At 47.3% G+C, this 17,060-nt stretch overlaps 1 protein-coding gene across 1 annotated transcript; it reads right to left on the bottom strand.

The window, feature by feature from the left end:
- Positions 1-1,611: 1,611 nt before the first annotated feature.
- NPFFR1 (neuropeptide FF receptor 1) lies at positions 1,612-16,715 on the bottom strand. The gene is made up of 6 exons (XM_072627224.1): positions 16,591-16,715; positions 16,226-16,504; positions 15,651-15,801; positions 9,935-10,250; positions 5,228-5,327; positions 1,612-3,656 (listed from the first exon to the last, which is right to left on the bottom strand). The coding sequence occupies exons 1-6, from the start codon at positions 16,713-16,715 to the stop codon at positions 2,765-2,767; spliced, it is 1,863 nt and encodes a 620-aa protein (XP_072483325.1). The 3' UTR covers positions 1,612-2,764.
- Positions 16,716-17,060: the final 345 nt, after the last annotated feature.

Genomic DNA, 17,060 nt, shown 5'->3' with positions numbered 1-17,060 from the left:
AATTTACAGAGAGGGTAATTAAGGCCCAGGAAAGAGACATGCCCAAGACTCCACAGGGAACACATGGAGCAGATCAGCATTGGAAGCCAGGCCTCTGATTCTAAAGGCAGAGGTCTTACCAGGACCCCCACCAGCTCCTTCATTAAGATGGAAGGGGGTGGGAACTGCTGAAAAAAAAAGTTGGGCTCAAAAGCAAAGCAGCTGGAGGCTTGGGCCAGGTCCCAGTCCCCAGAGGGGGCCAAGGGAGCCCTGAGGTGATTTTTCCTCTGGCCTATTTTTAAAGCCCTGAACCGAGGTCTATGAAGAAACTGTTAGTTCTCAGTCCTCTTTCTCACAAGCATGACTGTGGTAGAGACTTGGGAAGGAGACTTGTATGTCACATAATGCACTTCATAAAAGGGGAGGAGGTGAATCCCATAGGTTTTCTCCTAAGGATTATAGGGAACAACAAATTCACAAATAGCTTTCCTCTTCCTGAGTAAAGACAATCACAGAATCTTGGAGCTGGAAGGCAGTCCAGTCCAGAGGCTATTTCATCTCCCTGAATTAGTCCCCACCACAACCTGTCCAACGAGTCATCTGTCCTCCCATTGAAGATCTCCAGGGACAGGGAACTCACCTCCCTCGGTAGCTCACTCTGCTTTGGGGCAGCCCTAAATTCTTAGGACATGAAGTTCAAAGCAGCCTATACCTACCCACTCTTCCTGGCTCTGTCCTTGGAGGCCAAGTAGAACATGTCTGATTCCCCTCCCACCGCAGCATAGAGAGTTCTGCTAGGCCAGAGGCCTTGGACTCATAGACATTATACATATTAATGATTCACATAAGAAACTAGCCTCTCTAAGCTTCCCCAAACCTGGAAGCTTAGAGAATGAGGGCTCTAGTTCAGGGAGATTTTAGCCAAACCAGAAAAACAAAATGGTTAAGAATCTTTCTCCAATGCCCACGTCCACTTTCCTACCTGTGTAAGTAAAGCACGGTGAGGGTCACAACTGTACCTCAGTTGGGCTCATGGAGGCCCTTATGGAGGCTCCATGCTCACCACTCTGCACACCAACAACCAACTAGTCTCCAGGACTGTAGGTGGAGAAATTGTGGGTAAGTCTTTGAAACTGGGTCACCCCAATACTCTGTGGAGTTTTTTCTTCAATTAAATTTCTCAGCCTCCTGTAAAGTTCTACTCTGAGACCTTACTAGGGGGTAGAGATGACCCTGGATAATCCAAGGCTATGGAAGTGGATTGTAAACCCACATGGTTTGCTGAACTCATCTGATAAAGCCACCAAGTTGAAAAAACTTTGAGTGTAGGCCCAGGGACAGGCCATATGTCTGTTCTCTGAGAATCAGCCTGAGTAAGACCAGGAAGGGTCCACACTAGATGTCTGACCACCAGGGGCTAAGTGTTTTGACCTTGGCAGCTCATGAACATATCTACTAAATATCTACTGGAATAAGTAAAGTATCTGGAAAAAGTATAAAGTGACCCTCGGACCAGACCACAGGTCCCTGAAATATTTAGAATATAACTCTCTAATTTCATTTTTTTCTTATTTCCTCTTTCACAAAGTTAAATGCTGACAAATTGACGGTTCCAGTTCATCAAGGCTTTACTTTATGATCTTTACTTTCTTCAAAAACAAGGACTCTGCCTGGGTAGAGGTGTAAATTCCTTGAGGCCAGGGCTTTTTTTTTTTTTAAATAAATCTTCATGTCTCTCATTGCTCTGCACATATTAGACATTCAAAAAATGTTAGTTCAGTTGAGTAATAAATATTTGTTGAATTGAAACCCATCTGTGAAACCTCCCAGGAGAGAAATCCCCTTGGAAATACAAACAAGATGTCTTAGTTTCAATACCAGGCTGAGAATGATGGGAGTAGATGAGGGAATTCCTGTGTTTCTCTGTAGAGCAGACTTTGGGCACAGCCCAGGGTGGATTATTAGGTCATCAGTCCTACAGGGACTCTCTAAAGAGGGTGTGTTGGCACCAGGACGGAAGTCTAGCTGGCTGATGTGTTGCCAAAACCCAGGGATTTGCAAGAAAAGACCCAGATTGTGGGAAATGGCTGCAGCCCCAATGAGCTTCAGAGAATCCAAGGGAGTTAAGACAATTCACTTTTTCTCCCAACCACAAATTTAAAAGACTAAATGGAAATCCTATATGATTCCTGAGAGCAAGCTGTTGTACCGGCCTTTCTCCTCCAGTGGTGGTGGGGGTTGGATGGCAAGGTCTGGTTATGAGAGTCAGAGCAGAGTTAGATCTCTTCTTTTTCTATCCCCAACGGGACAACCTGGAAATCTCAGCACATTCTCTGGACCCCTAAACCAGGTGTCACTGCTTTGGCAGAGGTGGCTGACATTGCCGAAAGCTCACCTTATTGCAGAGGAATTAAGCTCCAATCTTCAATCAGGAGACCTGGGCTTGAATCTCAGCTCTAATGCTGAGTGTGTATCTTTGGGCAAGGCTGTTCACCTCTCCAAGACTCTCTGCCTCTGTAACCATGAGACAGAATGCAAAGGGTGGCACGTGGGGTACTATGTAACAACAAAGGGCTTAGGCTGTCACCCAAGAAGGTGGAAGCAAACATCTCTTTTAGCTTGGTATCCATGACGTGATCTCCCTCACAGGGCAGTTGGGAGGAAAGCATTTTGCAAACCTTAAAGCCCTGTGGAGACGAGTTGTTACTAACAGCACATTTCCCTTCAAGTCTGTCCAACTCCAAGGGTCTCTGTTGCCACCAGCTGCCAGCCGCTGCCCCTCACCTCAGATGTCCCAAGCTGGGATGCTAAGAGGTATGTGGGAACAGCCTTGACCCTCTAGATCTTTCTTGGCCAGTCGGCGATGGGCCATCCAACCATGCTGTAGGGAGAAGCGCCCCGTCCTCTGGACATCACCGCTCTGGCCTGACTCGGTGTGCAGGGCTGAGTCACTGGGTTGCACCTCCACAAAGATCCGGTTGCGCATGGCCCCTGCCAAGAGTCTCCCAGGCCTCTCAGAGTAGGCTTCCCTGTGATTTCCCCACTTGATGGAGCAAAGCTGGGTCTGAAAGGCAGCCTGGAAGCCTCTGCGGAAATTCTTGTTGAAATAGCCATAGATGATGGGGTTAGCACTGCTGTTGAAGAAGGCAAGCCAGTGAGCAAAGGGGAAGATGTAGACACTGACCAGATACAGCTGCTGCTGGCTCAGGTGGCCATAGTCAATGAGGAGCAGCAGACACCAGAGAGGGAGCCAGGAGAGAGTGAAGAACAAGGCCACGGTGATGAGCATGTGCACGGCCTTGGCCTTCCGTCGGGACACACGCTGCCTCTCCATGGCTGTTTCATCGGGCTGTGGGTCCCGGGACCTGAAGAGTTTGAAGGCGATGCGGGTATACATGATGATGAGCATGGCCAGGGGGGCCACGTAGATGTGGGAGAAGAGGACTGTGGTGTAGATCTTCCTCATGCCCTTCTCTGGCCAGGCCTCCCAGCAGGAGAAGAGGGGGTACGAGCGGTTCTGGCTGTCCACCATAAAATGGTCCTCCTCCTGAGTAACGGTCAGAGTGATGGCTGATGGGCACATGATGGTCAGTGCAAGCACCCAGATGATGGTGATGATGACCAGTGCCTTCCTCAGGGTCAGCTTCTGGCGGAAGGGATGAACAATGCAGCGGAACCTGGGCAGAGAGAGAAATGGAATTGGTGGCAGCAGCAACACCCAAAGAACAGCCATGATGGTGTTCATCATTCACCTTTATATCTGCCCTTCAAGGCTTATGAGGAGCTTTTCTCCCAATAACACTGAAATAGATTGGTTCTTTTAGCACTTTGGTTAACCTTAAAGCACCAGGTAAATGTCAGCCATGATGGCAGTAGCAGTGGTGGTAGTAATGGTTGTCATCCCCATCCATCCCCATCCCCATCCCCATCCCCATCTCCATCCCCTCCTCATCCCCATCCCTATCTCCATCCCCATTCCCATCCCCATCTCCATCTCCATCCCCTTCTCATCCCCATCCCCTTCTCATCCCCATCCCCATCTCCATCCTCTCCTCATCCCCATCCCCTCTCCATCCCCTCCTCATCCCCATCCCCATCTCCATCCCCATTCCCATCCCCATCTCCATCCCCTTCTCATCCCCATCCCCATCTCCATTCCCATCCTCATCTCCATTCCCATCCCCATCTCCATCCCCTCCTCATCCCCATCACCATCTCCATCCCCTCCTCATCCCCATCCCCATCTCCATTCCCATCCTCATCTCCATTCCCATCCCCATCTCCATCCCCTCCTCATCCCCATCCCCATCTCCATTCCCATCCTCATCTCCATTCCCATCCCCATCTCCATCCCCTCCTCATCCCCATCCCTATCTCCATCCCCATTCCCATCCCCATCTCCATCTCCATCCCCTTCTCATCCCCATCCCCTTCTCATCCCCATCCCCATCTCCATCCTCTCCTCATCCCCATCCCCTCTCCATCCCCTCCTCATCTCCATCCCCATCTCCATCCCCATTCCCATCCCCATCTCCATCCCCTTCTCATCCCCATCCCCATCTCCATTCCCATCCTCATCTCCATTCCCATCCCCATCTCCATCCCCTCCTCATCTCTATTTCCATCCCCTCCTCTTCCCCATCCCCATCTCCATTTCCATCCCCATCCCCATTCCCATCCCCATGCCAGCATCTCTCCCTTAAGCTCAGAGATTTGACTGCTAATAAACTCCTGCCCATTGGAAACCAGACTCAAACCCTCTTTACTCACCACCAAGTACATAAAAGACATTCTTGCCCATCAACTCAATTTTTTAAATGGCTGTCTTTCTTTTGTGTCATCCAGTGGAAAGAGCATTGGTTTGGGTTCTGAGGACCCCAATTCAATTCCCATTTCTAATACCAATATGTGTTTTTATGTGTACAGTTTACTCCATTTCTCTTGGGTCTCAGTCTCTTGATCTGTAACATGAGTGGGTCTCAGTTAGCTCTAGAGCCCTGATCCCAGACAAGTCACTGAGCCTCTTAGGAACCCAGACAATTCTCTAAGGTTGTAAACTTTGGAGGAGATGTCAAATTATACTGGTTGGTAGCACTTCCTCACTGGAAGTCCCTAGACCAAGGGAATCACAGGTTCCAATGAAACAAAAGCCCAGCCTCTGGACCACAGGGGCACAGTCTTTCCTCTTGGGGGTCCCAAGGATGGGGAATCTCTGGGGCTGGAGCTGTGGGTCACCCAGCTCACTCACCTTTCCACAGCAATAGCAACCAGGGTGAAGATGGAAGCTGAAACTGACATGCCTTGGACCAGACCGCTTATTTTGCATGTGACATTATCAAATGGCCAACCTGGAAGGGCAGAGATCACAAGAGTATGATTTGAGAGCTGGAATCCAAGCCTCCCCATTGTACAGAGGGGGAAACTGAGACCCAAGGAGGTCCAAAGGGCAGGAAGGAACTGGAAGGGATGGCTGATATCTCATCTCCATCCCCTCCTCATCCCCATCCTCATCTCCATTCCCTCCCTCTCCCCATCCCCATCTCCATCCGCATCTCCATCCCCCTCCCCATCTCATTCCTATCCCCATCCCCGTCCCCTGACATACTGAAGCACAGGATAGGGGCCCAAAAAGATCTCAGTGGTTCAGAAGGAAGCAATGTACTAAATAGGACAGATCTGAGATCAGAGGACTTGGGTTCAAGCTCTGGATGCTTACTTTACATAGGCCTCAGCTTCCTCATCTATAAAATGAGAAGATTGTACTAGATGACCTCAGAGGTTCCTTCCAATTGTAGATCTATAATCCTATGGATACTGGGCTGAATCAGTTAATAAGGACTTTAATAGAGACCAATGGAGCTGCTAGGTGGCACAGTGGATAGAGCTCAGGGCTTTCAGTTGTGGAGATATCTTCCTGAGTTCAAATCCATCTTCAGGCATTTACTAGCTATGAGAACCTGGACAAGTCACATGCAAAGTCCTATGTTGGGGGGCTCAGAAAATGAACCAACAAATCTAGGAAAGGGAGAATGTGGGTAAATAATAATTCATGAGAAAAAGATCAGGAAGTCTTAGTGGCTGGCAAGCTCAGTAGGAGTATGGCATAACATGGTAGCCAAAAGCTAAAGTGATCTTAGGCCACACTATGATAGACCACACATTGTTCATAATGGGGTAAGTGAGAGTCATAGGCTCATAGATTTAGAGGAACTTTGAGATCCTCTATAACAACTACCTCACTTTACAGATGAGGGAACTGAGATCCAGAAAGTGGTTTGCCCAGGGTCACACAGGTAGAAAGCGGTAGCCCAAAATCTGGCTCCAAATCCTGGTTGCCCATTGTCCTCTGACTTGATCAGACCCTATCTGCAGGTTGTGCTGAGTTCCAGGGCTATGTTTTAGAGAGGCAGTAGAGCATCATGGGGAAGGGAACCAGGAGCGCCAGGCTGAGACACTGGCATGGCAGCAGGGTTTGAGGGGACTGGGGAGACTGATCCTAAAGAAGGGCAGACTCTGGGGCTTCAGGTTTGGGAAAAGGTTGTCACATAAAAGAAAAAATAATGAGACTCTCTTGCTGGGCTTCAGCGGGCTAAACCAGTGGCTGAAGCTGCAAAGATCAATTTAAATTGAGTAAAAGGAAGGATTTCATAACAATCATAGCAACTGAAAGTGAAAGAGGCTGCTGTGGGTGGGACAGGCTCAGAGCAGGGCAAGGAGCAATTCTCTGACACTGGAGAACTTGTCACATTTCACGGGAGACACAAGACTGAGATGGAGAAATAACAAAGGCGGATTGCAGAGACCTCCAGAGGCTCTGCCTTCCAGCCTCCCATCTTGTTCTTTGCTCTGTGTGCAGCCTAAACTAGAGCCTGATGATGTCACTGGTCTTCTTGGAAAGGGAAGGAGGAAGAAGCACTGCGTGGGGTGAGCGGATGTTCCTTTCGAAAAGTAGAAGGAAGTGAGCTTAGCCTTTGGTTTGCATGAATAGCCAAAAAGCAAACTTTCCAGAAAGCTACCCGGAAGCTTGAGAAGATACCTTTGTGCCTTGAGCTTTTGTCAGGTCTTGGGTTCTTGCCTGGTTCACCAAACTCTCTAGTTACAGCTCTGTTTCTGTCCTAACTTCCTGGGGCCTGGTTTGGAGAGACCTCCAGCCTGCATCTGCCTCTCTCTCATTCGTGGCTTCAATGAAAGCTAACCACAACCCCACTCAGTATCTCACCAATTCAGTGAGATCTTACCAGGCTCCAAGGCTGAGCCAAACAAACTGAGATGACGTGTAATAGGCATGAATCAATCCAAAGCAAATTCTGGACTCAGGTTACCAAAGGCAAAGCACAAGGACTAGCTGGGGCAGGTCCAAACATTTAATTAACGCTTCGTGAAGATGGAGCATGGTGTGAAGGGCTGGAGAGAGCCCAACATTAAATAAGATACAACTTTTATCTCTGGGAGTCTGTAGTGTGCTACACTATACTACTAGCAGCTAGGTGATCAAGTGGATGAAGTGCTGGGCCTGGAGTCAGGAAGACCTCAGTTCAAATTTATCTTTAGGTACTTACTAACTATATGACCCTGGGCAAGTCACTTAACCCTGTTTGCCTCACTTTCCTTATCTGTAAAATGAGCTGGAGAAGGAAATGGCAAACCATGTTAGTGTCTTGGCCAAGAAAACCCCAAAAGGGATCAGGAAGAGTCAGACAAGACTAAAAAACAACAAAAGCCTTCTAGGGGAATATGATGCACACATAGATAACTGGATTGTAAGCACTTTGAGAGCAGGGACTATCTGGTTTCCAGCTCAATGCCAGGCTGAAGTAGGGACTCAACAAATGTTTGTTGATTAACTAATTAGAGCACAAAGTAATTCAGAGGATCATCAATTTAAAGCTGGAAAGGATATTAGATGGTATCCAACCCAATTAAATTTTGAAGTAATCTTTTTTTCCAAATACATGTAAAAATAATTTTTAACATTCATTTTTTTAAAATTCTGAGTTTCAAATTCTCTCCCTCCCTCCCACTCCTCTCCCCTCTTTAAGATAACAAGAAATTTTATATAGGTTATACATGTGCAGTCATGCAAAAAATACTTTTGTATTAGTCATGTTGTGAAAGAAAACACAGACCTAAAAATCGCCCCAAAAAAAATTTAAAAAGAAAGTATGCTTCCATCTGTATTCAGGCCTATCAGTTCTTTCTCTGAAGGTGGAGAGCAGTTTCTATCATAAATCCCAACCCATTTATAGTTGAATAAACTGAGGGACAGAAAGGGGAAGAGACTTGCCTAATCCTTTATACATGGGCCAGGCCTGTGATTTCACTGATATAAGGAGACCTTAATGAGGAAGTCTCCTGCACCAATATAGATCTGCCCCTTGTTTTGTAACTTCTCATCTTTGAGTCAATCAAAGGTTGTTGCTTTCCCAGAGTCACACAGTCAGCTGAGTGTTACAGACAGTGGGTGCTTGATGAATGCTTTTTAGATTGCAGAACTGAATTCGTTAAAAGTTCAGAGGCAGCTAGGTGGTACAGTGGACGGGCAATAGGGGCTGGAGAATTAGGAGGAGTGAGTTCAAATCTCCCTCAGATACTTACTCGCTGTATAAACTTGGGCAAAGTCACTTAACTTTCATCTGCCTCAGTTTCCTCAGCTGTAAAATGGAGATAATCCTATTACCTACTTCCCAGGGTTGTTGTGAGATAATATTTGTGAAGCAGCACACTACCGTATGCCCGGCATACAGTAGGCATTTTATAAATGCTTATCCCTTCCCTTCCTCCCTTTAGAGGAGAAGACAAATGCCTTCCCATGCTGTTGATTGAACCAGCAGTGTGAATGATATCCAGAATCCCCCACATGTCATCTGTGGCATGAATGCCAAGACTGCCCATCTCTGTCCCAGAGCCCCCATGTCAATTGTGGATTCTTCAGCCTTGGCAGCTAGGTGAACCCCTAGCTCTGAAGTGTTCGTGACTGTACCTCTAGAGGGCTCCATAACCCAAACAATGGTTGGCACATCACACTGCTCAAAGAGCCCCAAGACACAACCTAGCCTGCCAGGCCATAGGGCACCTCTTCCCCTAATGTCTTTCCTGGCAGAAAGGGGAGAGTCAGGGAGGGACAGGCTGCAGACTGGCTCTAGCCAGTCCAACGCAGCTGGTGTCAGAGGCAAGATTCAAACCCAGTCTCCTGATTCCAAGTCCTGTGATCTCTCAGATGCTTCCTGTGTCAGTCAGTCAGTCAACAAGCATGTATTAAGTGCCTGCTGTATGCGTGATGCTGTAGCATGCCCTACACATACAAAGAAAAGCAAAAACAGCGCCTGCTCACAAGGAGCTCACCGTCCAACAGGAAAGATAACAGGCAAACAGCGATGTGCATACAAGATGCTTACAAGAGAAATAGGAAGTAATCTCAGAAGGGGGATGCTAGCCATGGTGGAGACAGCTAAGGCCTCCTGGAGGAGGACGAAGGCTTTAAGCTGAGCCTTGCAGGTCACCAGGGAGAGGAATATTCTCAGAATAGGCTACGGACATGCAGAGATGGAAGATGGCATGTTTGCAGGCAAGGAACAACAGGCAGTTCTGGATCATAGACTTTGTGAGGGAGTCAAGAGTAACAAGACTGGGTCAAACAGAAACGCTGATACTTGACCCTGGAGGTAATAGAGAGCTACTGGAGTTTGCTGAGTGAGGGCTGGGGAGGGGGAGAGAAATGGGATCCATCAGACCCGCACGTGAGCTTCCTCATCGGTTAAGTGAAAGGATGGGAGAAGATGGTCTCCACGGTGCCTTCCAACTCTGACTCTTAAGATTCTGTCTTTGTGTTCCTCAATTGTAGTCAAACTCCACAGCTTCTGACTCCCCTTCCTCAATACTTGGCTTCTCTGATGGACCCCAACCTCTCACCATGCCATTGTCACATGCTACCCATGGATGCACCTCCCTCACTCACCTGTGATCAAGTTGTCCACAAGGGTGGTGGGCATGCAGAAGACACCCACCAGCAGGTCACTGACAGCCAGGTTCAGGATGAATATGTTGGTAACTGTCCTCATCTGTCGGTTCTTCACCACAACAAAGCAGACAAGGCTGTTTCCCACCAGGCACATGAGAAAAATGAGCATGTAGGCCACAATGAACATGGTTGCCACTGGCCAGGAGTGCTGGTAGTAGGAGGAGAAGATGAAATTCCCAGGAGAAGGGACTTGGGTGCTGTTCTCATTGTTGGCAAAAGATGAGTCATTGCCAGGTTGAGTGGTTCTCTCTAGAACCCAGGAAGTACACGAAGGTCAAAAAGTTAGACATATGAGAAAACTAAGCCAGAGTTAAGGGTGCATGACCTCTGTGTTTAGGTAGAGACATCTTATAACCCACAGCAGCTGAATCTTTCCCCACTTCCCAGAATAACTCCAGCCATTTACCCTATCTTGACCATGCTCTGTTAATCCACCCCCAAACTCTGGTCATCTCCTCCAAATCACAGGCTCGTTCCTCAGAGGTCATCTCATACAAATGCCTCATTTTACAGATGAGGAAACTGAGGTTCAGAAAGGTCAGGGGCAGAGCAAAGATTTAAACCTTATTCCTTCATTCTGATTTCACCACTCATCCCATTATGAATCACTGATGCCTTGTTTGCTTGATTCGTTGTCAACAACCATTTACTAAGCCCCTGTTTACACAGTGGAGAGAGGATAGTGAGGAGCTAAAGAGCATCCAGGGGAGGGCAACCAGCCTTGAGTCCATGTCACACATAGGAACCAGTGATATTTAGCCAGAGAAGACAAGATTGAGTGGGAACTCAGTATGCCTAGTCATAGAACTGAAAATAGGGCAGAACTCGTAAGATCTCAAATTTGAGATAAGAATAGCTAAGATTATTATTTAAAGTACCTGGCTACAATTATTGCCTCATTCGATCCTCACAATCACTCTGGGAAGTAGGTACTATTATTACACCCATTTTATAGGTGAGGAAACAGAGGCAAGCAGAGGTTATGTGACTTACCCAGAATCACACAGCTAGTCAATGTCTGAGTCTGGATTTGATCTCAGATCTTGATTCCAAGCCTGGCACTTTATCCACTGCATCAACTTGATGGAATAGGCATATGGATGTGCTGATAAATTTTTAACAACCAGCTCTCAAAACATAATGTACACATACTTTTATGTTTAATCTGCATTATTAATATTGACACTATCACTGCATTAAATCTAGACAATCAACAAAGCACCAAACCAAGCCCTGATCTATAGCCTTTCATGCCTTGGGAAGAAACCAACTGGGTGGTAGAGTGGATAAAGAGCTGGGCTTGGAGTCAAGAAGACCTGGGTTCAAATTCTGCCTCAGATGCTTACTCCCAGTAACATCCAGGCTGGGTTGTGTATCATCTCTGCCCCAGTTTCTTCATCTGTAGAATGAGGAGGTTGGACTCAGTGGTGTCCATGGTCCCTTCCTTTGCCCTCAGGCCATCCCCCCTTCCTCTTCCTCTTCATCTTCTGGTAGCCCTAGCTCCCCAGTGCTTAGCTCCACCACTGCCTCATCTTCCTTCACCTTGGAATTTCTCAGCATTTATTTTTTATTGACATCTATGCACATGTTGTTTCCAGCCATAAGAACTGAAAGCAGGGACTATTTATTTTTGTCTTTGTATCTCTAATGCCCAGCTCAATGCCAGGCCCTTCGTAATCTAATCAAATGAGTTAATTTGTAAAGTACTTTGCAAATCCTAAAGTGCTTATTATCATTATTCAGATTAATAATAATAAAAATTCTTGCCAAATTGAATTAGCTGCTAGGACCTTCCCCTTGCACAGGAAGAGTGGGGGTGGGGTAGGCATGGGGAAGACTGGGAGTTTTTTCATGGGTAAATTGTAAGGAATAAAACCAAATGCAGGAGCTCCAGGGAGGCTGCCAAGAACTCATTTTGTGGCACTAGGGCAGGACCTTCTAGGTCCTTGGGTGAGTCCAAGTTTTACAGAACAAATCCTTTTATTAAGGGGATTTGTTCTGTGAAACTTGGATTCAGTCAAAGGACCACACTTGAGGACCTAGAGGGCCACTTGTGGCCTCAAGGCTTCAGGTTTCCTGCCCCTGCACTAGAAAAAGGCTGCCTTGGGCCTCTCCTGGGGTACCAGGACCTCCCAGAGACATTAAGAAAGAGTTAGCCTCCCCTTTTCACAACTTAGAGGCCCTGAACCAAGGTGAAACTGAAACCTGTGGTTGCTCCCTCCCTTTCTCTCTGCCCACTCTCTTTCCTCAAAGCCCAGTGTCTTTCTGGCTGAGCTTCTATTTCTTCCTAAGGGTGAAATCAGCTTTGGGGTAGTGCTGGTCCCATCCTCTGGCACCCTCAGAATAAAGAGGCTGCCAAGGGGCTCTGATGTGGCTAGTGAAGGCCAGAGATGGAGCAGGGGGTTGCAGGTAGGGTGGTAGGGTAGGGAAGGAGGTAAGATTCTATTGCCAGCCCTGCCCCTGACTCACCCCATGGAATGGAGCCATAGTCACTCTGATGCTCCATGACTCAGTTTCCTCATTCACAGAGGGAGAATTTCTCATCTGCAGGGCACTGACCAACCCAGTAAGCCTCTATCCTCTCTCTATAGCATGGAAACAGAAACATGAAAACAGTCTAACACACTGAAATGGAAGTGACAGAGATTAGGCATTGGGACCAGTTCTTGACTGGAGAGGCTAAGAGAAACAAGAACTTTCAAAGGAGGAATTCCTGGGTTCCTTTCCCTGAAGGAACTTCATGTGAACATAACAGATCAGAGCTGAGAAGGCGCTGAGAGGTCATCTAGGTTAAATGCCTGAGTGTACAGAGTAGAAAACTGTGGCCAACAGAGACCCAAGAACATTGGTTATAGAATGTCAGAAGGGAAAGGAACCTTAAAGATCATCCTGCCCAGCCCCCTCATTTTACAGAGGAGTAAACTGAGACTCAGAGGGCAGAAGGGACTTGCACATGGTCACTCAGGTAGCGAACAGCTGAGCCAGAATTTAAACCCACATCCTTGGACTTCAAATCCAGTGATCTTTTCACTATACCATACTAACTAACGAATCTATCAGTCATTTATTCAGCCCCTCCTGTGCACCAGGGACTCTGCTAGGGGTACTAAGACAAAAGTGAAATAGTCCCTGCCCTCAAGGAGATTACATTGTAATGGATGAGATAGTACACACACACATATATGGACAGACACAAAGCAGACACAAGGGAAGTTTATGAGGATGTTGCAGCTTGGGGGATCAGGAAAGACCAATACAATGTAGAGTCATAGAATCTCAAAGCTGGAAAGGACCTTAAAGGTCATTTAGTACAACCTTTATTTGATTGGGAAATGATTCTACAACAACCCCCATGAGTCATTTCTGCTTGGAGATATCCAGGGACCAGAACTCACCATCCTCAGATGTGTCTGATCCATTTAGGTATGGCTCCAATGATCCCACAATGATCCAATTAAACTAGGTACCATTCTCTACACTTGAATCTCTTAGCTCCTTGCTCTACTGATGATCAACTCTTAGCCATGCCCACTATCTACATTCTCCAATCCAAGCTGATAGACTGCAGTGCCAAATGGCAAAACCCTCCAGGCTATATCTCCTACAAGTTTATGTCCTTTCACTCCATTTGGGCTTTTGGCATTTGAGTCACTTCACCCTGTTTGCCTCAGTTTCCTTATCTGTAAAATAAGCTAGAGAAGCAAATGGCAAACTACTCCAGTATCTCTGCCAAGAAAACACCAGATAGGGGTTGTGGAGAGGAGGACACAATTGAAAAACAATGCAACAGCAACAACTCCTTTTTTTCTTCTCTGATACCATGAAGTGACTTTTCCAGACCTTCTCTTCCCTTCTCAAGTCCCCAAATCCAACCCAACCTTCCCTATTAAATGACATCTCCTCCTGTTTCACAGAGAAGACAGATTATCTTCTCCAGCTTTCTCATTTCCCTCGTCTTTACTTGCTACCATCTTCTCCTCAGCTAAGGCAGCCACTGGCTTCAGATCAGAAATCATGCCCTGGAGGACTTCATTTTTCCTGCTGGAGAACACCTGCCCTTAATAGTGAGTGACTCACTTGGCTCATTCTATCTAGGCCAGTTCCAGCCATGCTGTATTTTATTCCCTGCTGACCTTGCCTCAGTTTCCTCATCTGTAAAATAAGCTGAAGAAGGAAATGCAAACCACTACTGTATCTTTGCCAAGAAAACCCCAAATGGGGTCACAGTCAGATGTGACTGAAAAATGACTGACCACCTCCACCAAACTATCTTCTCTCTAGCTGCCCTGCCACACTGTCTGTATATCCTCTCTCCTTCACCCCTTCCCATTTCCACTTCTGGAACCATAATCAAAAATGGGATATCAATTCACTCCCCTGACTAACCCTGTAACCTTCAAAATCAAACCTCCCAGGTCACTCACTACTTCCCCAATATCTTATCTCCTCTTTTAGAATATAAGAGCCTTGAGGGCAAACTGTCTTTGCTTTTGTATTTGTATCCACAGTTCTTAGCATACAGGAAACACTTCATAAATGCTTCTTGTGGCCTTCTCTGGGGATGATGAGGTTCTGCTCCTAGTCTAGGATAAGCCTTCTAATAGAGCTCCTAATCCTTCCTCTTCCCTCTCTTTTAGGAGCTTGTCTCACTGATCTTTCCTTTGCTCTCAGTTTTTTTTTTCAGTCTCTTCTATGGGACCCTTCTCTGATGTCTAAAAACTTGCTCACATGTCCCTTATCTGTAAAAACCTTCCCTTTACCCTCATGCTATTAGCCCATTATACAGACAGTAGAATATAAATTCCTTGAAAGCAGTGACTATTTTGGTTTTGGTTTTCTACCTCTAATTCCTACCACAGAGCTTGGCATATAGTCAATGTTTAATTAATACTCATTGATTGATTGAAAGCCACTGATTGTAAGACACTGAGGTTGAGCGATCAGCCCTCCTGATTCCTAAATGAAGGATCTTTTCACTCCTCCCCGCTGTCTGTGAGAGGACATTGAGCCTGGATCTGCAGAAATGAAGCCATCACTCTTCTCCCTAGGATCCCCACAGTCTGAGGGCCCAAGGGGCTGTCCAAAGAAACTCTCCAGTGGCACAGAACAGACATGCCTGTAATTCTAAGACCCACCAATTTATAAAAAGATGTCTTGGAAATGATTTTGTGCCTTGGGGGAAACCTTCCTGCTCTAAGTTACATAATTCCTTACTTATTCCCCTCCACACACACAAATTGGTGAAACTGAAACAATTACCCCCGGGACCATGCCTCCCTACCCACCCAGGACACAATGATGATTACTGTCTTACAGAATGTCAGAGCTGAGCTGAAAGGAACACTGAACACAATACCAGGGCTGAAAGGACCTTAGAAGAAAGAACATAGAATGTCAGCTGGGAGGACACTTAGAGGATCATCTAGTATCTTCCCTCATTTTATGAAAGAAGAAACTGAGGCCTGGTGAGACGACATGACTTGGACAATGTCATACCAGTAAATGAGAGGAATCTCAGGGTAGATGGAGACAATTGTATCTGAAATCAAAAGCTTCTGACACTTATTAGTTCCCTGACCTTGGACTAGTATTTTGTTTTTTCTGTACCTCAGTTTTCCTCTCTGTAAAAGGGGAACATTAATGATTGTGTTACCTTCTTCAGACAACTCAAAGCCTGCTCTTCTGTCTCAAAGCTCAGGGGTCTTTCCACACAGGCCCCCGGGGCTGAGTAGCACACTTTCTCACGTCCCTTAGCCACTGTCCCACTTTGCCCCACCAGTTCTGCAGCATGAATGAGTCGGAGCCTAGGATGAGACCAGAAGGGAGAGAAAACTACTAACCTTCCATGGTATTCTGTGTTCGGGAAGATGGGCTTCGCCTTCCCACGAGCCGTGCTCTCCTCCGTTCCAGATGTTGCTTGGGCAGAAGGTTTTGTGTTTTGTTTTGGTTTTTTGGATGAGGGTTCAGGCTTCCTTTGGAAGGTACAAGTGAGGTTCCTCGCAGCAATTCTCTCAGTCTTCGAGGAGGGAAGGGGACAAGGAATGAGACCCTCACTGATCTTCAGGATGACGAAGAGTGAGCTTTCATTGCCCTCTTTTCCGCCTCTCTAATTGGATTACGTAGGCAAGCCAGAAGTTTGGACCAGGTCGGGAGACCCCGGTACAGTCTCTTCCGCAGCAAGCGTGCAGCTCATTGGAACTCTATGTGGATCCCTGCGTCTGGAGGCACCTCGAAAGAAAAGAAAGTCTCCCACTCTCCCGACTGCAAGGAACGCGTTGGACTGTGTTGGGCAGCGGGCAGCTGCCCTCATCCTCAGCCAGCCATCTCCCTGGCACCTTCTCTGTCCTGAACTGTCTTGGCTCCTGCCCCGTGCTGGTTGTAGTGATGGGACCGTCCAGACCCTTGCCTACGCTCTGGCAGCGATCGCAGCACGGGCGGACCCTCCTGGGTGGGCTGCGTTCTAAAGCCTGCCCAGGGGTCTCGTGTGCTGGGTCATACTCCGCCGCTCTTTAGGGCAGAGCAGGCTTTGCGCAGCAACTCGCTTTTCGCCTGGTTAGAAAGGGGGAGTCGCGGTGCCCCGTCGTCATGGTTACCTGCCCACCTGTCCGCAGATAGACAGGCCAACAGCGGGAGGGGGGCCGGTGGTACCTGCAGGATGGACCAAACCCCCAGTAACTCCGACCAGGCTGGTGGCTTCCTTCCCACTGCTTCCCCACATCCGATCCAGCAGAGTCCTGAAGATGAAGCAAATATGAAAGCCCACTTCCTTCCCAATCCCTGCGTGCCTTCCCCTCTCTATTGGCTGCTGCCAACATCTCACTCTCTCAAGGGTGCTTTTGAATGACAGCAGTTACAGCTGCCGGTGAGGTTAGAGACCATTGGATCCAACCCCCTTATTTCCCGTCATGGGGAAACTGAAGCCCAGGTAGGGGGAAATGACTTGTCCAGAGCAGCGCAGCCTAGGTTTTCCCACTCCATATCTAGGGTTCTTTCATTTAGAACACGTTGCCTGACTTAAAACCACATACACATACAGAGCTATATTGATAGGACTTAAGTTGGA

This window comes from Notamacropus eugenii, chromosome 1 (genome assembly GCF_028372415.1).
Source record: "Notamacropus eugenii isolate mMacEug1 chromosome 1, mMacEug1.pri_v2, whole genome shotgun sequence".
NCBI classification, from domain to species: domain Eukaryota; kingdom Metazoa; phylum Chordata; class Mammalia; order Diprotodontia; family Macropodidae; genus Notamacropus; species Notamacropus eugenii.
This window is presented reverse-complemented; position numbering and strand designations above follow the sequence as displayed.

Excerpts from the sequence above, each read along its gene's own strand:
- NPFFR1 (XM_072627224.1), bottom strand. The coding sequence starts at position 16,715 with ATGTGGGGAAGCAGTGGGAAGGAAGCCACCAGCCTGGTCGGAGTTACT. Across the intron at positions 16,505-16,590 it reads ATCTGCGGACAGGTGGGCAG|AGCGGCGGAGTATGACCCAG; the intron begins GTAACCATGACG and ends TCTGCCCTAAAG. Across the intron at positions 15,802-16,225 it reads AGACTTTCTTTTCTTTCGAG|GCTCCGACTCATTCATGCTG; the intron begins GTGCCTCCAGAC and ends GTCTCATCCTAG.